Consider the following 25,221-nt stretch of genomic DNA (forward strand, 5'->3'; position numbering starts at 1 on the left):
CAGGGCCTATTCTACTTTTCTAACACAGAAATGCTTTAAAGCCCTTTCAAGGGCAGATATTTTTCGCTGAATAAACCCAATGAAAGAATTGATCCATTTATTTTAAAAAGAAATAGCAATTTAGTTTTAAAAAGTGTGGGAGGTTTTCAAATATGTCTTTGGACATTTAAAAAAAGATCAGTTTACAATTTACTAATAAATTGGTATTACTATTGTTTTAATTAGCCAGAATTTCAGTGGCTTTTTTATATCTAGCAAGATTTCAGAAAGGATTTCCTAGATAAGTTGCATTAATCATATAGCAATGATGTGACCATAAAATTTGTACAGTCTTCCTAATGAATTGTGCATCCCTAAAGACCTCTCAGAACTTGAAATAAAGTCAGTAAAGAATTAGTACTGAGATGTCAGTGGTTACTTACATTTAGACAAACAACAACAAAACTCTCTTTAGATTCTATAGGTTTTAAAAATAGAATTTATTAAAATTAGCTCCTTACTATAAATATTACTAAGCAGTCTATGCATTCCTTCAAGAAGGATTACAAAACAAGGGTAACGGGTGTTCCTTGTAACTGGAGGTCTATTTGCTCTTGCAATTAGAGAAGAGGGAAGGAATCCTTTTCACTGGGGGAAGGAAAGATGAAAAATTTAAACATACCTCCTAACTTTGCTCTTCAGATGATGTTATAAGAATAATTAGCTGTTTAATGAGGGTTGTCATTAATCAATATTTCTGTATGAGCAGATGGCACTGGAGTGGGTAATAGGGGAGAAATACCCAATGGAAACCACAAGGTAACACCTGTAAACATTCACAGAAAGCTGGGGAAACATGGATGAATGGGCTTTCCCTTCCAGGGCAGTGGCACAGGCCAGCAAAGACCTCAAAACTGAAGACTATTATTCAGGCCTCAAGAAAGCAGACAGTTCATGAATAATTTCGATTACAATTGCCCCAGTAACAAACACATAGTCCATATAAGCAATGCAATGCATGTAAAATCATGAGGGCTGTTAGAAAGTTTATTTTGGTTTTTTGTTTGTCTGTTTGTTTGTTTGTTTCAAGAAGATAATGTAGCTCTCTACAAGGGTCTTCACAAGGGTACAACCTAGAAAAAACAGGAAAACTAGTGGCTGCATAAAATAACTTGCTCCTCTCTCTCCTGATTCTGTCTGAACCAATATTTGATTATATTTTCTTCAGGGGCACCTCAGCTTCAAGTAAAACCAAAACTCCTTTGCAGATTGAGATGGGGGCTGAAGAAATCTATTCACTGTTTCTGTTAGTCTAGGAAATAGAAATTGTTTGGTTGTGACTTCAGGGTCAACCTGATTTTGCCCACCACACCAACTCATTCCACAGAGCAAGTTAGCTGGTTAGCTCTGGAGATAAAATATCAGCATCATTGCATCAGCATCATTGTACTGCACCTTTGACCAACTGCCACTTCTTATCTAAATGTCATTCATTCATTTTTCAAGATATGCCCTCAAGACCTGAGTCCTCTTTCCCCCAGTTCATTAGTGATTGATAATCCTCAATGGGGAACTTGCAGGAGTCAGATCTTGAAATACCTACACACATGCAACAGGTGTCAGATAAGTAATGGTGCCTGAATCAGATTTTAGGTAAACCTAATATGATGTTAAAATCAAAACAGCTTGAACAAACTAAATCTTCAACTAATTTCCAGCATAGCCAAGCCCTAAAGTTTACTCAAAAACTGTAGTGTAATCCAGTTACTGTTTGGAATTATGATGGGAGGAAGAGAAGGGAGGAAACTTTTTTTTAATTTAATGTAATTTTTTTTTTTTTTTTTTAGCTATTCCTGCTGCTCTCAGTTTTTATCTTATTCACGGATGCTGGAAAATCCGGATTAATTCATACCCTTGAGTATTATTAGAGGCACAGCCTCTATCCAGAGGAGCAGAACCAACACGACCTTCAGACATCCCCTGAGTTTGTCTCTCTGTACCCGTAAAACTCACTGAGGAACATGGCTTTGAAAGTGGGCCTGGGTATGAAGGTAAACAGGCTCTGCACGTGTTTATGACAATGCAGGATTAACTTTAATATTTAAGGAAAAAATGACTTTAGGAAAAGCAAGCTAAGACAAAAATAGTATCATAAAATATTTTCTCCTGATATTAAAAAACAACCCTCAAGAGTTTTTAACATTTATCCATCTATGTAACTTTGCTACAACCTGTCTAAATTCATTCTTTGTCTCTAATATTGACATTGCCCTGGTCAACAATTTTGTTGATTTTTAAAATATTATTTTATCCACAAATCTTCATTGTGTCTTCTTCTTTAAATCAGTATGCACTTGCAAAAATATCCACCAAAATATTATTCTTGTAAATATTTTGAACATGAAATTCATTCAGAACAATAACCAAACAAAACAAATCCCCCAGTGGCATAAAGCCCCAAATCTCCAGTTTCTCACATCTCCAGGAGAATTCCTGCAGTGAAAACAGCAATACTTGCACAGACAATATAAACTGTTACTCTGCTTGAAAAGTCACAAGGGACTACACAGGAAGAGCTGACTCTATATTGCTGTTTTCCTTTACAGTTCTAAATACAGGGACAACTTTCACTGTGGAGCTCTGACTTATATGAATGTTTTGTAATGGAAGCCAGTGCATTCAAACCATTTAAAAGCAAATTATGTGATCATCTTGCCATTGCAACATGATTTGAATTTTTGTGGACCATTTGTTATAAAGGTCCACTAAAGCATCAGAAGACATTAAGTCTCTCTTTAGGGTTTGTCTTACTTTCTTCTTGGTAGGAGATGGTTCTGAGCACTTAAGGGTCACATTTAGAAAAGCAACATCATGAATATACATTCTTAAAATCACAAGTGCACATGAACACCTAAAGCTTTTAACTTACGAAAGTTAACAAAATCGCAATCGTTAATTTTAAATAAAATTTCTCATTTGGGGTACGTATCTAAGAAATAAGTGCTAACATTTTTGCAAAAACTGTGGGAACACAGTTATTTGTTAAATATTTCAAGTCCAGAGGGATCACTTTTTTCTCATTGTTTTCTATAAAAACTGGTTCATTGTCCATATTTAGTTTACATATGTCATTTAGAATCCACTTACTGTTAGATGCTGGAACAGCCACGCCCTCATGATATTTGTGGCTACTTTGGGAAAGATGCCACGCTTTTTGTGACGCTTTTTGTCCTTATCAGGGTCATCATCGTCACCTGTGCTGGGGGAAGCTACACTGTTGTCCAAGCCATCACCTGCAAACATAGTGAATCAAATTTTGACTGATGCTACCTTGACATGCTTTATTCAAATAGAATGCCTTTGGATATAAACAAAACCAAAAGAGCAAATTTAAATGAGTAATAGTTTCTTTGGTACTGTTTTTTTGTTGTGTTTTGTTTTCCAAAACAAAGAGAAAGAACAAGGCCTAGGCTCAAGAGTAGTCAGGTCTAAAGAACGTCTTTCAAAGAACATTGCCAAAAGTCAAAGGGAACGGAGGGAAATATCCAATCCCCTTGTGACTTTGTTGCTATGGTAATTATTCCAATATGTATAGCTGAGACAGGTTAAGTGTAACTCCTACTGGGGAGTTAAACATGGTGGCAGTCATTAGCAGTGGTGCTATGGCTGCCTGGGCATTCAAATCCCACAGTCACTGACATTGACTTGTGAGAAGATTCATTTAAGATATCAACTATTTCCACAAGTGATCTATCTTAAACTAGTTAAACTAGGATGGGGAAATGTAGGTAATCCATTATATAAGCAGTTTGACGTAGGAATGCTTCAAATAAAATATAATTTTTCTTGTAATAGAGAGAAAGCATCAAGTTTAGTAAGGGAAAAACCCCTGACATAGTTTCTTAATTAAAAAACAATTACTGTGTAAATAAAATAAGGTAATGCTAAATTAACAGTAAATTGGAATTGTATTACACTAATAATTCAGGCAGTTTCTAAAATTCGTGCTAGGTTTAAATTTTTCACACTGAAAAATCACCTGCTAACATATTCCTCTATATTGGATCCTATTTTTCTATTGATTTTTATTATAACATTTACACTCTTTCTTCTAGAAAACATTTTGGCTCTGTGACATAATGAAATTTTTAAAAGTAATATTTCTCTTTTATAATACCATGTTTAATAAGAAAAAAATAAAAATTTAACCTGTATAACTGTTCAAAAAAAGTTACAAGGTACAAATGGAAAGTAGGTATTTTTTTGCCTTAACTTCAAAGTCAAAAAGGAAAACAACAAAGGACAAGACCCATTACACTAAAAAGTAGCTTAGCTCAGTCAACCGTTCTCTTAGAACCCGACAGGTTGATCTGGGCCCAAAAGGAAGAGCTATAGCGGCCAGGCTTAGAAATGAGGTAAAAAAAAACATACCCAAGAACACATTCACTGGTTAAATAAGTCATTGGAGAGACATCTACATGACCCAAAGAACCTGATACTTTGGTCAGACAAGTTTCCTGCACATAGCCTCAGGTTCATTTCCATGGCTTCATGAATTTCTGTATTTCTCATTTCTGTTATTAGGTCCTACATAAAAAAATAATTCTCTAGTTCAATTTCAGTTATTTCTGTCGAATCTATAGTAGGTATGTTGCAACTAATCAACTGTTCTTAACAGCTCCCTCAGCAGACCCATCTCTCTCCTGTGAAAAAAAAGAAAAGTGTCCCTCAATTTTTTTTTTTCAATTGCCTTAACTGGTACTGAGATGAAGTTTAGAAAGCTTGTTGGGTGAGGAACAGACTAATTCCAACATTTCTACTATTATTACAGAATATGCTATAAATGCAAAACTTCTGCAAAACTTTTCTGATTCTAAACTTTTATTCATTAAAAATCCATAATTTTATTATATTTAAAACCCATCTGTTTTGTTAAAAGTTTCACAGAATCATAGCTTGTGTTCACGTGGAAAAGATCATGAAAACCTACCACTCCAAAGCCATCACTGTATCAGTGAAGAAAATGCTATGTTCCCTGACTGGGTCAAGGTCATGTACCCTGGCATGGAACTACTGGGGTCTGTGCTGTGCCAGACCCCGGCATCTGTACATCAGCACTCCTTCCACCCAACCAAACTCTTTATTTGCATAACCAAGTATTTTATGAGAGGTCCCCTTGGATTTGCCTAATAAATTCTTTGAAAGTCCAGTATTTAAACAGGCTTTTTATTCAGAGAAGCAATTTACCATATAAAATAACAATTCATTAAAGAAACATGAGAAAAGAAAACAACTCAACAGCATTTAAATTTTCAATGGGCTAATCCACTTTCAATATGCAAAAGGTAACCAAGGAAAGGACACATACGACTTGATCATTGATTAAAAATGAAAAGCTTATAACCTAACAATACTGTTTTCACCACCTCCCCATGATTATTTTCCACCTTTAAAAAAAATAGCCTTTTTATCCACCTCAAACCCCTTCAGATTAATTTAGCAAGCAATGCCTAGTGCCTGCCTAGAAGAGAATTCATTGATAATTTATGGAAATATCTACTATAATCCAGCAGAGATGACTTTTTTCCAGCTTTGTGCATCAATAGATAATCAAGGCCTTAAAGCAACCTTAGCTTCCCATTACCTCAGGCAAAAGAATTCCTGAAAGCGTGCCTTGAGGGCACCTGAATTATATACTCCATTAGGAGAGGAAGGCTTTCTGCATTCCATGTGTAACACTCACCAGAACCTTTCCTGTTTATTTCTGCTGTATGAAAGCAGAAGCATTAGGAACAGAATTTTTTAAGTGAAGACTTATGTAGATACAATGGAGAAACCTTTCAAGCAGGAGCCAGATCACCCCCTTCAGTCCCTGGCAGTGACCTCTCCTGAATAAAAGGTTTCTATTACATCATTAGCTCAAGCCAAAAACAGCCTTGGCTTAATGCACAGTTTGTTCTTCCTACTGTTTTTAGGCAAATACAGCTACTTTACTCCCATCTGGGAGGGAAATTACACTGCTGGGTTGTAATCTAAGACAAGATTTTCATTGGAAGCAAATGCTTTCAATCCAGTGTAAATACTGGTGCATGTTCAGAAAAGCCTAAAACAATAAACCCTGCTCCTTTCCGACACAAGTTAGGGAAATGGAGAAGATGGGGAAGGAGAAGAGCATAATAAAACAGACTATTCTAAAAGCAAACACTTTCATAGATTTTAATAAATTGTTTAACCTCTTCCACTTTCTAAAATTGAAAATTGATCTGGAAATGTCTCAACCTCAGAGGAAAGTCTAAATGGTCAATTGTACCTTTAGCATTTCCATTCACTTCGCAATTTGATATAGTCACCTCATTGTGGTCTCTCGAGAATTTCTTTCCTTTTTTATTTTTGAGATCACTAAACAAACTTGGAGAACCGCCGGCCGACCACACGGCAGCAGGCAGCAGCTCTGAACCACATTTGTAAAATGTCAGCAGTGACTTCATTCCTGGAGCTGACTTCTCCTGCCGCCAAATGAAGGCAAACTGAAAAGGTGGAAATAATCATAAAAATGATGCTAGTCCATAAACAAGCTTACAGCCTCATTAGGATAGCAGTAGGCTCCAGTGGGTGATTTATGCTCGTTTTGCTGATGCTATGAGGAAATGCCATAGGGCGACTTTAGCCAACCGCTAATGGTTTCTGACAGCTTCTTAGCAACTAGTGCAAGCAACGTTGTGGCGTTTGCTAGTGACAGAAACTGAAAATGTCATATTATCTGCCCATGTGTCATGAAGTCCGTGTGGCAATTAACTAGCAGGCCAGTGACTGAGGGGCCAGAGGCTCCTGAAAATGGCCTTTGGCTATGCAGAGGCAGCCGCCGGGGCTGCGCACACACAGGCCGCACATATGCAACATTCTAATGCAGAAATCCACTGCCTGCAACTTCCTGGGCTCTGATGAGACCGGGCCACTCCAATCTCTTTTTTCCCCCTCAGTGAAGTGAAACTCTGGGTTCCTCTCTCTCTAGGCACAGGCTCGGGCATTATCAGAAGACTAAAGCAATCTGCTTTGATATGATTATCCGAATGGCTCCTTAATTGGCAGTACCTGGTTCTGTGCCTCTTGGATGCTGGACTCAAAGGTGCTAGCTACAGTACTTTGCTACTGTCTCACAAATTAGTCTAAAAGGATTTAAGATCACTGGAGCAGACTCATTGCCTGTCAGATTTCAAGGAGCAGAGGAACTCTGCACAGCAACAAGACACTATTTAAAAAACACCAGGTTTCTAACGAGCAGGGGGAGAATCTTGGCCACACTTTTCAGTTTCCGAGCTATCAAAACCATGCACTATATGTCAAACTGTCAAACCTTTCAGCGTGGGCCATTTGCCCTTTCAAATAATATTTAAGAATTGTTTTTACAAAATTTTATAGGCCATGGTCTAGTGAAAGAGGCCAACCAACAAAGAAAGGAATTTGTACTACAATTCGTCTACGGACAATTTCTTGTGAGACCTGGGCCTGTCCCTACGGAGCAAGGCAGGTGACCTGTGGCAGCTCCCAGGCTGTCAGAGAGCTCAGATTTCAAACACGCTCAACTCAAACATCCCGAGTCGCCTATTTAAGCATGCCCAGGCATTTAGACTGTGCTATCTCGTGCCTTTCAAGGCAGGATAAAGCGGCATTTATCGTATTCAGGCCATTCAATGGGTCAGACTGACCGTGTCAGCAGGGGCTCCTCTCCGGCAGGTCAAAGCCTTGCTCCCATTTTTTCTCTCTCTACTAACTCCTTCTGTCCTCTCAGGACTGCTGTTCCCCTAAACCTACTCAGAGTGAGACAACAAAACCCAAAGCAGCTCCTAAGATTTACATCACAACTGATCAGTACTTCCTGTGTCAGTGGGCCATCAGGTAAAAATAAAATGGGTTGTCTGTCAGAGGGTTCTTTATGTCACAGGAGCAAAACTCCTAATTAAGGAGATGAACTTTCGACTGCCAGGGCAAATGAACGTGTAAGGTTGCGGACCCCCTTGTTTTTCTAGGAGCCATGCTGGAAGCCACAGTGACTTCAAGATCATTTTCATTTACAATATTGTATTGAGACTCCGTAGTTTTGGGCCATATCCTCTCTTTAAACTTTACTTTTCTCTTCTTCCAGTGTTGAGGAATAGTGTTTAATCCCAAAATGTACCTAGACTCAAAAATCAGGCCATTTATAGTTGTATCTTTTGATACTGAGTAAATTCCGTTGTGCCTTGAAAGTTTTCCAAATGGTCCATTCAAAAGTATGCTTATGAATGTATAGCTCCTGTTGTAAGGTGGCTACATTTTCATGCAAATAGGATATTGTTGCATGATCTGATTGTCAGCAGAAAGAAAGCTCAACATGAAGGTTTCTTTTTTCTCTTGCATGTTTCTCCCATAGAGTATCTACATGAGGGAAAATGGCATCTCACCCCTTAAAAAGTGTGTAGAACATCCCTGCCTTGCTCGTGGCAGCTGACACAAACATCCCATCAATATGGAAAGGCTGGGTTTCCTTTATAGTGGCCTATTTGGGTGTGCCTGATGTCCAGGGTTATTAGGAAAAATGTAACAACTACCCCAAACCTATTTCTTCAGGACATGGTTGAGTCTAGGTAGCCAGAATTCAGGTGGGATAATGTTTCTGTGGCATGTTAAGAGGATAAATGGTGAGAATTATAGACATCCCTTCTTCAGGAACTAGCTGGAATACTTCAGGGGTCTTAAGGAGATGCTTTATCTTCATTTAGAATGTATAATAGCTGCCAGAATGATTTTTCTAAAGCACACATCTGATCATATCACCCTGGTACTTAAAATCCTTTGGTGGCTACCCTTTGCCTTCAGAATAAAGGTTATGCTTCTTAGCCTGGCGTGGAAGGCTTTTCACGATCTCTCTCCTGGGTGTTTTTCCAGCCTAGCATTTGCCAAGTCCCCATATGCACTGGCACTCACAGCCCCATCACCAGTCCTGAGCAGACTTGAAGTTCTCATGGCACCATGCACTGCTCTCTCTACCTCTTTGAATTTCCTTATGCTAGTCCCTTTCCCTGCAGCAGTCTTCCCTTGCTTCCCCTAATGACATGACAAACTTCCTGGTGACCTTTATGGCTCAGCTCAATAGCCATCCCCTCTAAGAGGTATTTGCTAGACTATAGCTGATTTGGTGACACCCCAATCCCACCCACCAACTGGGTGATTTTTCTTTTCCTGGCATTCCTCCATCCTAACACTCTGCTAAAACTCTTTATTTCCATATATCTTTCCCTGATTTGACTACAGGGTCTGAGAAGGCAGGGACCAAGTCATGCACCTCTCTACTCTCAAATCCTGGTGTTACTCCAGTGTACAGTGTACAAACTTGTTCATCGCTTATAAAATGAAAAAAATGAATGTATCTTTTACACTCTAGGAAGAAAACCACAGTTTCCATTTTCATCCCTTACATTTCTTTCTGAGACATACCTAAATTAAACTCTTGAAAAATATTCACCAGTGAAAATTAATAAACAACTATAAGAAAACATACAAGAAATACATTCCCCAGAGCTGGGATATTTCTTCTAAACCTTTAAGATCATCTTGCACCAAAGATGGACTAAGAGTTAAGGTATCAGAATCCTTCATGATGTCTACCATAGCCTTTCAGAAATATATCACTACTTTCTGCAATTATAATTTAAAATCATTTACTTAACTAAAATTTCTTGCTGTTTGTGCATCTTTTCTGAGCAAAGGTTGTTTCTTTCTGCATTTTTTCCCAGTGAATTAATTATACCCCCCTCTTTACACATTTCCCAGGTTTACCATAGCTGAGAAACTCAGTTGTTTCTAAGCAGACAATTTGATCCTCAGCTCAAACTTCAGGCCAGCATTTTAAACATCAAACATCTGATGTTAAATGTATAAAACTCTAGAACTCTGGCTTTCCTTGATTTTTTTCAAGTAATTGTATTAGCTTTTCCCTGAAGACATAATACAGCCCCTTAAGTCTTTTCTTTTTTTCTTTTTTAAGAGAGAATGTCTCACTCTGTTACCCATACTGTAGTGTAGTGGTGTGATCATAGTTCACTGCAGCCTCAAACTCCTGGGCTCAAGGGGTCTTCATGCCTCAGCCTCTAGAGTAGCTAGGACTACAGGTGCATGGCACCACACCCAGTTAATTTTTGGTAGAGACGGGGTCTCACTATGTTTCCCAGGCTGGTCTCAAACTCCTGGCCTCAAGCAATCCTCCTGCCTCAGCCTTCCAAAGTACTTGGATTATCTGTCTTAGACCCTGTGTCTGGCTAACCCCTTAAATCTTATTACACATTTTCAAGAGTCACACACTATACTTCATATGTATATGAAGTATACAACTCTGTAGCCAATATACAAATATGTAATGATCCAAGTTTAACTTTAATTAGGATTCTGTTAACTCTTCGGCCTCACTTTTGTATCTCCTCTTATCTGTAGATATTTAAGGCTCCTTGTTCTTCTTAGCTCAAAGTGATTCCCAGTTAATCAAAGGAAAACAACAAAAGACGGCACACTGTCATATATTTTACCACCCACAGCTTTCCTGAAAAATTTGAAGCAGTTCCTTTGGAAACCAACATAAAGAGTTAGAGGTGGGCACCTGCTGTGGCAGAGCTAAGTTCTAGAAGAGGCTTAACGAGTGCCCTGCAGTACAGACATATCAGTGGCAATGACAGAAAAGATGGAGCTAAGAATGGTGGGGCTGTAGATTAAGAATATACAAACGTTAAATAAATGTATTATTGGCACTTATAACAAGAAATGGCTCAACAAGCTTCCTAAAGTTTGTTCCACAGAGATCTGCCATCAAGCTTTTCCTTTCTAGCAGAATTTAGGTTTCTTAAATGGTGACAAGAAATTGTTAATAGTTAGGCCGGGCACGGTTGCTCATGCCTATACTCCCAGCATTTTGGGAGGCCGAGGTGGGCGGATCACCTGATGTCAGGAGTTCAGAAGCAGCCTGGCCAATACAGTGAAAGCCCATCTCCACTAAAAAAAATACAAAAATGGGCCAGGTGCAGTGGCACGCGCCTGTCATCCCAGCTACTCGGGAGGCTGAGGCAGGAGAATCGCTTGAACCCAGGAGGCGGAGGTTGCAGTAAGCTGAGATCGCATCACTGCACTCCAGCCTGGGTGACAGAGCAAGACTCTATCTCAAGAAAAGAAAGAAATTGTTGATAGTTAACCAGTGTGGAACGAACTCACAGCCTTTTTCTGCCCTTTAGTGGACTCCTGACATCACAGAAACCTAAAGGAAGACATGGAGAGTCAGAGCCTGGAGAAAATGCTTCTTCCTGTGAATTTACTGCTCCCCCTCCTCCGCTAAAGGGTAAAATGTAGCATTTAAAAATATGCCCCATATATGTAACCATCTTTTGCATAAAGTCATTCTTGTTATTTGTTCATTCATTTAACAAAAGTATATCGATGTCTCCAACACTAGGCCAACACTTAGGGACATAAATGGTGAACAAAATCAGAAGGAGTTTCCGTTTCTATCAAGCTTTCCAGTTAGAGGGCACTAAAGTTAAATTAATTACAGTAATAAATGTACAACTGCAAACTGAAGCTCTTAATTGGAAAAAAGTACACATCTCTGAGTGCGTGAAACAAAAAGACTTGACTTAGGCTGGAGTGATCTTGAGCAGAAATCTAAAGGGCGGAGAAAAGTCAACTACATGTAGTGGGCAGCCTAAAAGGGGAGAGGGCAGAGGCGAGCATTCCAGGCCAAAGGAAGAACATGTACCAAGGCCTTGTGTGGCTGGAGGATCTGGAACCTGGGAAAGCAAAACACGATAAGGCTGGAGAGATAAGAGGAGCAGGTTGTAGGTGTTCATTCCTAGGGTTCTGAGAGTCATGACCTATCAATGAGTCATGAGTATCTATGGAGTCATGAGTGTTCTCTCCATTGCATGCCCTAATACGATGTAAATTTTGTCAAGCAATGCCTCACTCCCCAGTCTCTTTCTAGTTCAACCTAACAAATCACCTGATTGCAAATGAAGATTAAAGAATGGGGGACAATGGAAAAGCAATGAGTCCGTTCAGGTAGACCCCAATTTAGGCACAGATTCCATTCTGACATGAATTGGTAAGTTGTCCTCTTGGACATTCAAATGCATTTTTGCATGGAAGCCAGTTGTGAATGCTGTCAGGTTCCAAAGCCAGCTCAGCAAAGTAAAGGTAATTATTAAGTGAATAAAGCTCTAACTGATATCGGAGCTCTGGGTGCAGGAAGACAGTATAAGAATAAGGGGGAAGAGGAGTTTCTTCTTATAATCCTGTGCACACAGCCAGTCTAGGAAAATGTTAAACTATGTGCAGTTGCCCTGAGCACCTCCCTTTCTGTATCTTTCTTCCACTGCATAGTACCCCTCCCCTAGAGTTTCCACATTCTCCAGTGCTTTGAAGAGGCTCTTGGCCTCCCACTATGGTTACCTCACCTGGACCCATTCTTCTCCTGCTCTGAATTGACCCTCATCATCTCCCAACAATCAAAATGCCCCTCGTTGCAGGCTTGTTGATACAAGCCAGACTTCAGGTAAAAGCCATCTCAAAGAACTAATTTGGATGGGGATAAAATGACTGATGCCCTCCTCACCTTCCCGAAAATGTTGGCATCTTTAAAAGATCAGTTATTGCAAATGAGTGAATCTTTAAATGGCAGAATTTTAGGTAAAGTAATAAGTAAAGGTTTCTAAAACATGCCGCTCCTGTTGGGATTTGTTTTTTTAATCAACAGATGCCATTCTTAGAAAAGAGTTAATGGTCAGCTTCCAAACCGATCATTACATTCTGCCGTCCCTCCCCTCCATTCCCCTCTGTTTCCCCACAATCCCTGCCATTTACGCCTGCCTAGATTTGGGAAGCCATGTGTTTCTGACCACTTCACGTTTTTCCACAGGAACTGCAGTGACAGTAAAATGAGTTCTGTGGATGTAACACAATGAGCTACAAGTAAGAGATCCAGGCTGAACATCTGTATGTATATCTAGGTCATTCATAATTTGAGTATTTATAAGTCAGGGATTTCCACCCTGTTGAAATAAATGTAGAATAACTTCTTTACTGTAAATAATTCCTTCAATTAAGCTTCCATCACTTCATGAGTCTTCACTTTCAACACAAATAATGTATAAAACATAACTGGGTGAAAAACATGGAAAGAAATCAAATAACTGAGACCCAGAATGAAAATATTTACTAGGTTTTCATAGAATAAAAAAAAATTATCAACATGTGAATGTGCATTGGATAGGATTAAAGGAAAATAGCAGACTTTCTACATTCATAAAAATTAAGAATTGTCCATTGGAGTTTGTCAGTGTTCAGATTTATAGTTTGCTTAAGATTTATGTAAGTGTTCATATAAGTAAAGTACCATGGACATATACACCAAGAAATTGGATAAATTTTCCAAGTTTTTTTTTTTTTCTGAATCATTTTACTTTGTTCTCTTGAGATAGGAATACCTTTTCCTAGTAATTCAATATGACTTTTTGACTTGAATTCCCCTCAGGGGAACAACAGCAAATTAGTTGCCTACACACAGAGGACAAACAGCAATGATGAATAGGAAAGAAAAAAAAAAAACACAGATTTTACTCATTTTTCATCTATTCAGCATTTTTTTTAACAACTAAACGCCCTGAAAAAATCCCTGCAAAAACAGCATAACTTTTTAATGAAGTCTTAGAAACTTCAGGATGTGAGTACACTGCAAAATATTACTGAAATCTATATATTTACATTATCAGTAAAACAAAATGGAAATCCCCCAATCTTTTTCTCAGGAAATAAAGAAAATACACTTTCAAGTGCAAAGGTAAAACAGTACAAAAGTCATAAACTTTTATTTTGAATCAACAGCTCAGAGAGAATTTTAGGAACCAGTACCTTGCCTATTTATTAAAGTTATTTTAGTAATGCTAGTTCATTGCTCATAATATGCTCCCCAAAATACATGTAAATTCTCTATTAATGAATGGTCATAAACTTCTACATAACCACAAAAATAGATCATTTTAGGAAAAAAAGTGTCCCATATAGGATCTCACAGACAGGCAGACACACACACATGAACACACACACTCACACAAACACAAATACACACACACAGACATATATACAAACACATTTATTTTTGTGATATCTGCAAAAGCTTGCTATATAATTTAGTTTTAAACTTCTATATTACTCTGCATATGTATTTATTATGCAGGTATGTATGTGTATATATACAAACACTTTTACAGGACAAGATAGCATTTATTTATCTGAGGTCACTTTTTCAACAAACTCAATTAAATAAAATACACTTCAAAAGTAGGATTTGAAAAATAAAAAAGCTGGCCGGGCACAGTGGCTCATGCCTATAATCTCAGCACTTTGGGAGGCCAAGGTGGGCGGATCACTTGAGGTCAGGAGTTCGAGACCAGCCTGGCCAAGATGGTGAAACTCTGCCTCTACTAAAAATACAAAAATTAGCTGGGTGTGGTGAAAAAAAACAATTTAAAAATGAATAAAAATTTAAAAAGCTTTCTGACATCCAGATTAGAAGCGGTGCTTCTCAACGTGGGCTACATTTAAATCATGTGGTAGCTTTTACAAATCCTGATGCCTACAATGCACTCAAGACCAATTAAATCAGTTTGGGAGGTGGGGTAAGATTTCAGCATTAGTGACTGTTAAAGCTCCAAGTTGATTATAAAATACAGCCAAGCTTGAAAACCAATGGATTACAATCATAGATTATATGTGGTAAAGCTCGTACATTTTCTATAGAGAAATGACCATAAGACCCTCAAAGAACAGTTACATTTAATTTAGATGCAGTTCTCAAGTTTGCTCATCTAGCTTCTAGCTTTATAGTTTGTAGGCTAAGAGCTTTGTAAAAATATAAGATGATAAAGAGGCGGCCGGGCGCGGTGGCTCAAGCCTGTAATCCCAGCACTTTGGGAGGCCGAGACGGGCGGATCACGAGGTCAGGAGATCGAGACCATCCTGGCTAACACGGTGAAACCCCGTCTCTAATAAAAAATACAAAAAAAAAAACTAGCCGGGCGAGGTGGCGGGTGCCTGTAGTCCCAGCTACTCGGGAGGCTGAGGCAGGAGAATGGCGTGAACCCGGCAGGCGGAGCTTGCAGTGAGCCGAGATCTGGCCATTGCACTCCAGCCTGGGTGACACAGCAAGACTCCGTCTCAAAAAAAAAAAAAAAGATGATAAAGAGGCAAAAGACAAGAACCTAAAAGGCATTGCACACAAGGCCCTTCTAGCATAGAAAAAAAAAAGCCATAGAAATGTTTAACAGGCTGCGTAAACAAGGAAATATATAGCACAGTGCATAAACTCATACGTCCACTGACTTTAAATTATTTTTAAGTGTTATAATCAGATATGAGAGAGTTATGTGTAGAGTGGAAACATTTTCATCAAGAATGTCCCTAAAAGTTATAATATTTTAAAAGGTACAATTCTGTTCATCTGGACCACATCTTTCCTGATTGACACCAGATACACCAGGATAACACGTCTGTATTCTGTAGAAGCTTTTTTTTTTTTTTTTTAACCTATGTACCCTCACTTCGCTGGTCTGTGTGGCTAGACAGACCAGGGCCTGCACAGCAATGAGCATTATGAGTTGGCTACATGGGTTGCAACCAGTCCACTGTCTGGCTCTCCCTGGCTTCTTGGGAATCTTCTCTCAAGGCACTCTCCTGTTCATCCCTCACTGATGCCTTTCTATTCTGCTTTCAGCCTGTAAGAAGGTGTGGGGGAAGGTAAAGGTGTGTGCAGATAGGGCAACCTGAGAGTTAATGATAGAGAATGAGGGACGAGAGAGTCAATCCTAGGATCAGGCAGAAGTTGGAAGGAAAGGAAATGCCAAGGGTCAAGGGGGAAAAAAAGAGATGCTATTCTGTCTAGGTAGATTTCTTTGCAGACAAAGTGAAATGGAAGAAGATTGTGAAAGGTGGATTAGCAAGTGTGTGGGGAGAATGAACATATATTAAATATAGCTAGAAGAAAAATGTGCAAGAAAGAAGTTGGGACAAAAAAAATAAAGACTTGTTATTCTCTTACTGCAAATCTATCTGAAAATCCAATCATTTCTCAAAACAAAGGTTGAGAATTACTGGCATGCATCAGTGATTGCATCTGACCTTCTCTCCTTTGATTATGTGAGGCTACAGTTCTTTTGTGAATTTGTAGTGCCACTCAAACCTGCCACTCGGTTAGTTAGGGACACGGACTTGTTTGAGAATAATTGTACTTCACAAAGTTTGGTTACTTTGGTGGGCACAGTAAAGATAAAAGTAACTTTCTAGAGCAGTGCTGCTCAAACTTTCATGTGCATGTGAAACAGCTGGGATCTTGTTAAAATGCAGATTTAGATTCAGTAGGGAGGAGCTTGAGATTCTACATTTCTAACGAGCTCCCAGGGACTGCCTAGGCTGCACTGCCAGTCCAAGGACCACACTGTGCATCTTAACAAGGTTCTGGAGAATCTTCCCCTCAGGGCAAATAAAGCTAGAAAGTGTGTTGGGTGCACATGAATGCCTCACTGAAGTGGGATGTGGGGATAGCCTCCAGTCACTCCAGGCAAAGAAGACTGTAGCTGCACCCACTGGACAAGAATGGGACAAGGCTCCTCTGAGCCCCATTTTGAGTAGGTGACCTCATGGGTATCTCTAAGACTAACTGACCTATCAGAACAAGCCAGGATGAATCCCAGCTCCTCCTATTAGCACTGCAGGCCTCTCTCCCCTTTATCTCCTCAACCTGTACAATACCTCACTTCTTGCCTCCTACCTTGGAGGTATTATAAGAGAATAGCTTAGCTTCTTGGGTTCTTTGTCTGGGCTCATGTAAATCCCAGCTTTACCACTTAATAGCTGTGTGACCCTGGGCAAGTTATTTAACCTCTCCAAAGCCCTGTTTCACCGTTTCACTGCTCTGGAAACAACGAACCTAGTAATAGTACTTACACCTTAGAGTTGTGGGGCAGATGAAATAAAATCCGCTATATAAAAATGTTTCACACATCGTCTGGCAGCAGTGGCTTAGCTCAGCGAATGTGAGTTCTTATGTTTGTTTTGCTCGTGAGTACACCATTTGAACAGGGGAACATTAATCTCAATCCCCCACTCAAAGCTCCGAAATGACCATTGCTACTCTAGTCATCTCTCCCCATCCCATTCCCATTTCTAGGAGTGTAACTTTTCCAAAATATCTACACCCACTCTCCTATCATGGCATAACATTTTTTTTTTCCTGATGTTTTCTTTTCTTTTTCTTCTCCCCCGCCCTGCCCCCCGCCAAAAAAAAAAAGCCTTGAAAAGTGACTTGGAACTTTGCAAGTGTGCTTCAGAGTGACAATGGGTGGCAGTGCTGCCTAAATAGTCCCATCACATTAAGCTGGCAGCCAATTGGTGGATGAGGATACACTGGAAAGCAATTTTTACTAATGCAAGTTTTCATTTCCCACACGAAATAGGTTAATTTATGACAACTCGCCCTCTGCCTTCTAAATAATATTTCTGCAGCAGTTTTAATTTTTTATTTTATTCATCTTATTTTAGAGACAGAGTCTCACCATGTTGCCTGGGCTGCTCTCGAAGTCCTAGGCTTAAGCAAATCTCCTGTCTCAGCCTCCTAAAGTGCTTGAATTAAAGGCGTGAGCCACCACGCCAAGCCTCTGCAGCAGTTTTTAACAGCAAAGATTTTTGTTTTACTGATAGGGAAAAAAGTTGTATCATTTAAGCAAGTATCTTTCAGATCCAGGAAATGTGAGACACACTACAGAAAAACAGGGCTAACCTTCTATCTCTTCTCTAGACAATAAGAATAATAGAAACACTACTAAAAAGTAACATTTATTGAGCACTTACTAGATATCCGAAATTGAGATTGGCATTGATCTTCGATTAATTAATTCTCACAATCCTTGCTTTTCTAAATTATCTCATTTAATCCTTCCAATATCCCTAATGCACAGATAAGGAAATAGGCAGCTATACAGATAACGAGTACAAATCCTTGTGGATTCAACCCAGATCTGACTTGAGGCTAAACTCCTAACCATTCTAAAACTACCCTTTCCATTTACTCCATTAGAGTCAATGATAATGATCAAGGTGCACTTTTTTTTTTTTTTTTTTTTTTTTTTTTGAGACGGAGTCTCACTCTGTCGCCCAGGCTGGAGTGCAGTGGCGCGATCTCGGCTCACTGCAAGCTCCACCTCCGGGTTTACACCACTCTCCTGCCTCAGCCTCCCAAGTAGCTGGGACTACAAGCGCCCGCCACCTCGCCCGACTAGTTTTTTGTATTTTTTAGTAGAGACGGGGTTTCACTGTGTTAGCCGGGATGGTCTCGATCTCCTGACCTCGTGATCCGCCCGTCTCAGCCTCCCAAAGGTGCATTTTTTTAACCTCTAGAAAGGTAACTGAGGGTAGAGACAGTCCTTTCTTATTGCAGTGTGCTCTCCACAGCCAGCACATGTCTGACCCACAAAGCGAGTTCGTAAACCTTCCCTGAATCATATCCTTTTTACTGAAGGCAAAGAAAAAAGAGACACTGAAGCATGTTCTCTCAGAGTAGCATGTGAGTGTATCTTAGTCAAAGTTAAATATAAAAACCACCTCTGAAATCTACAAGGAAGAAAACAAATACCAAGTATGGATCCAGAGAAAGTTCACAAGAATGGGAGGATGTCAGCTCCAACGCTTTGTAAAGTCAAAAATAGCCACATTGCAAAAAAAAAAAAAAAAAAAAGAAAAGAAAAAGAAAAAAAAGAAAGAGAGACGTTCCTGAATGTGTCTCCAAAACATAAAGGAGAAAATCATATAGAAAAACTTCATGTAAGGGGTGGAACTTGAGCAACCAGCTATCCAAATATAGAGGGGGATCCTCTCTTAGCTAGGGCATGGCCTGACAGAAGCCCCTTCCTGCTTTCAGAGCCTACGAGTAGTCCCCAGTGAAATGACAAAAATGCCCACGCCTAGGACATAAAGAAGGACAAAGCAAACATTTTCCAGCATCACACAAATGGTTTTCAAGTGTCGCTCCATGTCAGGAATCTGAAATTCTGCTAATAGACAAGTTACGAGGCAATTGCCCTCTCCTAAAACCCCCGTGCACGCTCTGAAATTGGGCAATTCACACTGACCGGGCCTAGTCAGGCTGCTCGACCAGAGAAGAGTGAAAAAGAGACCAAGCTCACGGGAGAGTTATTTTTCACTCACCATTTATGTATCAAAGAAAATCAAGTCTCCCCTGCAGGAGGCATACAGAAACACAAACGCTGCCTCCTGAAACACAGGTCTGGAGTGAAGCACAGTCACACACGGCCCCCCACGCCTGAGGGGAGAGGTTTTCAGGGATGATGTCACAGTGTGCTAACCTGAAATCTCTCTTGGGTGAGAAGGAAGTCACAGAAACCAAGGAATTACTCCCTTCTCTGCTCTTGGTCCTCTTCTGGATCTAGTCTTGTCTCCAACATCAGCTGGCTGGGAATCTCACTTCCCTTCCCCTGGCCCAGCCCTTTCTTTCCCCAGAACTGAATACTGCTCCCCTGTACTGCCAGCTGGAGGGATGATCACCTCCTTCCCAAACAGATCTCTGAATGCCAGACGCAGGCCTGCCTGACTTCTGAATTGGCCTGTGGCCTAGAATTCCTTGTTGCTGGCCCCACCTATCAGACTGGTTACGCCGAAATGCCCAGGCCTGAACTTGCTACACCCTTTGGATGCTAGATCTTGAACCACCCAGCTGCCTGCACAGCGGCCAGTTTCTAGATCCAGATTAGGTTCTCCAAACCCTCATCACTCTTAAGAGTGGAGGGTGTTTCTGCCCTGTCTCAGCCTCCTCTTGCTGCCCAGTGGCTCTGTGTTGCTCAGGTTCTAGCAAATCTTCGAAGCCTCAGCATTTCCTGCATTTTCCTCATCTGCCAGGCAAAATGGGAAATGGCCCCACATCGCAGCCATTCAGATCCAGGTGGTCTGTGAGAGTATAATTTACATGCTAGATACCAGAATATGGTGTGGGAAACACAGCCGTCCCCTTTGTTTCTCATTTATACCCAAAGAACTCTTTCTTCCAGAAACATCTCTGAAGTAACTCTCCATAAGTCAGGCATCTCTGTTATATTTGGGGCAATAAGTTCCCTCTCCTGTAACGGAGATAGCTTAAGGAAAGAGGAAGTACCAGCACAATCTAATACGAGCAAAAAGACCGAAAGCTGAATGCTGGATCACTGCAGACCCAAAGCTGGATGTCCGTCTTCTCTCTTGTCAAAAGACATAAGTATGATCAGGGTAACCTTTAAGAATCACAGTGTGAGGAAGATGATCTCCAGCAGAAAAGCCTAAAAACTTTTGAAGTATGAAATATGACTAGTTTGGATGAAAACCAAAATTACAAAAACTGGCCTGAGTGATCATGCTAATTGCCTGTCTTCTAGACTTGCTTCTTTTCCTTAGTTTTAAAAAAAAAAAAAAAGAAAAAAGAAAAGAAAGAAAGAAAAAAAAACAAGGTTGGAAGAGCGACAGTGGGCATTCTGAATCTGTGCTTAGGCTATGTGAATGTGGAACGATTGTTCCATGTCTTCTGAAACCTGGCAGTGACCCAGGGGCAAATTTCCAGATGGTCACACAGTAATTTCACAACACCAGGTCACTATTTCTCATCTTTCCAAGTTTTCCTACTTTCCCAAACATATGCATTCATGACTAACCTTAGGGTCAGAACCTGGGACCTCAGTCTCAGGTCAGTCTGTGTACTCTTCATGAAGTGACTCAATTTGCTGAGCCTTCCTTCTTCTACCCACAAAGTGGTGATGGTGATAAGGAACTGGCTAATTCAAAGGGGTGTTGTGAGGAACAAGTGAGATCGTATATGTGAAAGTTCCTGGGAAAACATGAAGTACTGTAAAACTGTCCCTGACTATGGGAGAACTTCCTCCGGGATCCTCCAATACAGAGGTAGGTGCATTTTCCATGCGCGAATTATAGCTGATATTACACCACCTTTACATGGCCTGTTTATACGCGGCATTCCCACTAGACTATAAGCTCTTTGAGCATAGTAAATGAGTCTTGTTCAGCATTGTATTTCCTCAGGGCCTGGTACTAGCAGGCAGTTGGAGTTTGTTGGATGAATAGCAGATTGAAATAATAAATTTATTTAGAGTAATACAGTGGTTTGTGGGAAGGGGAGGCAGTAGAAAAATACCTTTGCCTTTACAGTTTTCGTTTCTCTACAGAAAAGAAGTTAAATGCCACCCTGAGTTTTTCCATATATGCGGAATAGACAGAATTCATTATAAGAAAACTTTAACAAAGAATTTGGTCTTGCATTCTAGAGGTTTGCTAAATCTTCATTTCTACACCAGGAGAGCTATTACATATGGAACAAGTGATCGATTTGCTGATTTAAGTGATTGAAAGGAGTGAGAAGGCTGAGAACACCTTTGAGATCATGCCACTCTTTTTTTTGTCACAAGTGAACTGATGAAGTATGAGCTTCACTAGTCAGGTTAAACTTATATTTCTATACAGCCCATCATACCACCACCTATATATGCTGAAGATAAGAGTTTTTTTTTTCAGGAAACAATTAGATGGCTAAAGAATCATTCTTAGACTAAATTCTACCTGTATTGCCACCAAATGAAATACAGACAGGTCACTCAATTCTCATATTCTCTCTCTCTCTCTGTTTAAATGGGTCTGATTAAGTGATGTGTGGGTCACTCGGAGTAAAAGCAGTTCAAATGATCATTTTACACGTAATGAATAACATCATTTTTTTTTAGTTGGCTCTCTTTATTAGAAAGTACATTAGAGAACAAATGATAGTGGGCTGTGTGGTTTACTTATAGGGGAGTCATAATGTGCAGCAAAAGGTGGATTCAGACAGTTAGGAATATTTTGTTCCTGCTCATTTGTAATGAATGGAAATTAACATCATAATAAGTGGATATTCTATTTAAGCACACCACAGAGAATATGGGGAGAGTAATTACAATTTCTTAGCTAATTTTATTATTATTGATATGATGGTGGAAGAAAACCAAGATCACTTTCTAAAGATATAGTTAGCTGAAAGGGAGAATTCATTTATAAGGAAATAACAGCACTAATAACAATATTAGTGAGTGTTAAATTCCTCAGTCCTTAAGATAACTCAGGGTCCAACACATAACTATAAAATAAGGTACAAATATTATAGTTAGGAAGTCAGCAAGGCTTCATGTTAAACTGGGAAAGGGTAAATAACTATAGGTAGAATCATAATATATGTCCTTGTCCAAATGTTGACTATATTACTAGAAGAGTACCAGGGAAATGAGAAGGGGCTTGAACCCAGATTTAGTTCCAATTTATACCTTCAAGATAAGACTATGGAAAAGTAAATGCTAACATTTCCGAAATTATAGCTGCCTTAAAAGCTTAATGGTATAGCAGCTGGTATCTTAAGCAAACTAGTGTTATAGAATTTAAAGATTGAATATCATGGGTCATATCTTTATGAGTTTGTTTTTGCTATGTTATTTGTTGCCGAGCAACATGGTCCCAAAGTCCACCCCACAAAGTCTGCCCCCCAAATTTAAAGGCCACCTGAGTGGGATATCAGCTTCCTCTGACTTCCCTTTATGAAGGTTGGAGGTCTACCTGCGTGGGCATGGGTGTTACGATTTATCTAAGAGTAAGGGTGCAGTAACAGGCCCCAGATGTGTTCAACAGCCTCACTAAGAAGATGCAACTCTCATTAAAGCAATGAGACAAACTTCCAGTGTCCTGAATAAAACAACAAAAAAAGAGTTGTCCAACTGATTTATTCCAAATGATCCATAGCCACTCGGTAACCACACTTTTTCCTAGCACCTATGTGGAATACCTGTGCACCAGAATGGAACAGCCAGATCTGCACAAACAACCAAGGACTTCTCAGGGGTCTCTGCTGTAGGAGTCTCCAAGAAAGAACAAGCTGAATACTCAACTCAGAATCAGCTGAAGACTCGCACAAAGAAATGAGCTTTTGCATCCTCCTGACATCCTTCTCCTTCTGGAACCAGCCAGATGAAAGCAACAGCTTTCTTAGCGTAGTTGCCCAGGAGGCAGTTTCTCAAATGCAGTGTAGAGAGGGTAGCCAAGTGAAAGAGTTATCGACCGTGTGTGTGCTGAGTTCAGTGCAGCAAACCAAGCTGAACTGAGATTTGAGACCTCAGCATCCACCCAGAGCCTCAATCTAGCAACCTGCTAAGGAGGTTTGCATCCTGTGATCACAGGCCCAAACAATCTGCAGGCGCATTCTATTTTCTGACTTCCACAGAACATGTGGAGTTGTGTCTATAAGCACGGTGACAGTTCACAGAGACGGAAAGGTTGATGGCTGCCTGGTCAGCTGTCTGTCTCATCTGTTCTTGTAGTACTGCAAGGATGTTCATGAAGGCTCCCCAGGATGCATGTAATAGAGGAACCCTCTCTAGCCCCCCTCCACTAGGAATTCCTTGCTCACACCCACACATGCATGCAGACATACACACACATAGACACAAGTGAACACTCACACTTTTCCTGTTTTAATTAGCTACTGTTCCATAAATTTTAATTCCCTGTACTACTAGTGATTGATAACAGATTCATTATTAAATATCTACAATAAACTACTTTCACGATGCTGTGTGTATTTTAGCACAACAGAAGTTCCCTTTGAAAAGAATCATTTGGACATGCTAATAATTTTCTGGGTGCAGCTGTCCTTATATCACACAATGAGAAGGGAAGAGGGACCCAAATCAACTGTTTCCATTGTGGAATTAAGGGAGTGTACGAAGCCCCACACACTCTGTGAATGTAGAGCCAGCATTTTAAATGGCTGTCAAGTCAGTTTTGAAAGCCAGAATTTGCTAACCCCCACCCAGGCATTCTTATGGCATTTCTTGGCCTCACTTGATAGATTGATTCTGAAAACATACACTAATTTTTTTAAATGCAAAACAGACCCACTTGTTTTAGAGGCTGTACAAACAGAGAAGGAGGAGAGTGGAAACAGCGTAAACAATGTTGTTTATATCCAAGGCCTGAGAAAACTGCTGCACTTTCCTCTGAAATTGCAGGAAGTATCAGAGTAGCCCCCACCCATTAAGGTGGAATAAGAACCATATTTTCTATAGGAATGGATACCATTTTTCAGATATACTGGCATTAAAGGATCTCAAAGCAAGAGCACAATTAATAAAGAATGGGATCTCCTTTAACCTGCAATTGAAAGTGCAGAAAATTCCATCCACAGACAACACTGAAAAGTGAAAACTAAGTGAAACCGAATACAGCCAAAGGGCCAATGTGAGAAACGCTGGACATTTTCATGGTTCTGCTTCACTTTTGACCTATTGTGAGGACATAGAGATGGTTCCTATAGGTTTACACCTAAAAGGGGACTATTATTGCATCAAGAGTACCTAGCAGTATGTGCTTTGAGCCCTGAAGGTTTGTAGTCGCATTGGACTAGGCCTGTTTTATTCTCTCTTTTTTTTCCATCGGTTGGCTTCCTTAATACATTTCTCCATTTTTTTTTCTTGTTGTTGTAACAAAACTATATTTAAAAGCAAGCAACAGGAAGCTTTTACTTGGGAAGTTGAGGTTTAAGCACTCAGTGGCAAACAATGAACCGGAGAGATAAAGATGCAACGCAAATGGTAGGGAACAGACCTTTGCTAGTTTCCTGCCAAAGTTGACTTGTGAGCATGTGCAAAGCACCGATATGGACTAACAGTGCTATTTTGCTTTTATTTACTCCAATTTATTTGTTCCTGTGAGAATCCCCTATAAAAACAAAGTGTGGGGACAAACAATGGAAGCTTTGCCATCTCCTCCTTGCCAGGGCTTTTATTTTACACATTATCAAATGTTTTCATCAGTGGAGTTCAGCCCATTCATTCAACTCTGTGAATCACAACCCAGATCATATTGCAATGGGGGGAAAAACCTATGCATGGCTTGAATCATTGAAAGAAAGAAAAAAAGAAAGGTCTCCCTATCACCCTTTCCCTTTGACACTTACAAACAGATTTGTGGTCCTTTATAACACTCTAAAATAGCCACCATGTCCCCAAATAGTCAAGTTAACTAGAACTTTTAAAAAAGTAAACTTGCAAGTCCATAACATAACTTTATCTCCATTCCCTTTTTTGGCCCCTTCCCCAAACA

At 39.8% G+C, this 25,221-nt stretch overlaps 1 protein-coding gene across 4 annotated transcripts in view; it reads right to left on the minus strand.

Moving 5' to 3' along the window:
• The window catches only part of MEIS1 (Meis homeobox 1), a 138,099-nt gene that overhangs the window by 56,308 nt on the left and 56,570 nt on the right, over positions 1-25,221 (minus strand). For all 4 annotated transcript variants that reach the window (XM_050754853.1, XM_050754854.1, XM_050754855.1 and 1 more), the window contains exon 8: positions 3,127-3,272. In XM_050754853.1, coding sequence (XP_050610810.1) covers positions 3,127-3,272 — 146 coding nt within the window. The remainder of the gene's footprint in view (positions 1-3,126; positions 3,273-25,221) is intronic.

This window comes from Macaca thibetana, chromosome 13, assembly GCF_024542745.1.
Source record: "Macaca thibetana thibetana isolate TM-01 chromosome 13, ASM2454274v1, whole genome shotgun sequence".
Lineage (NCBI taxonomy): Eukaryota > Metazoa > Chordata > Mammalia > Primates > Cercopithecidae > Macaca > Macaca thibetana.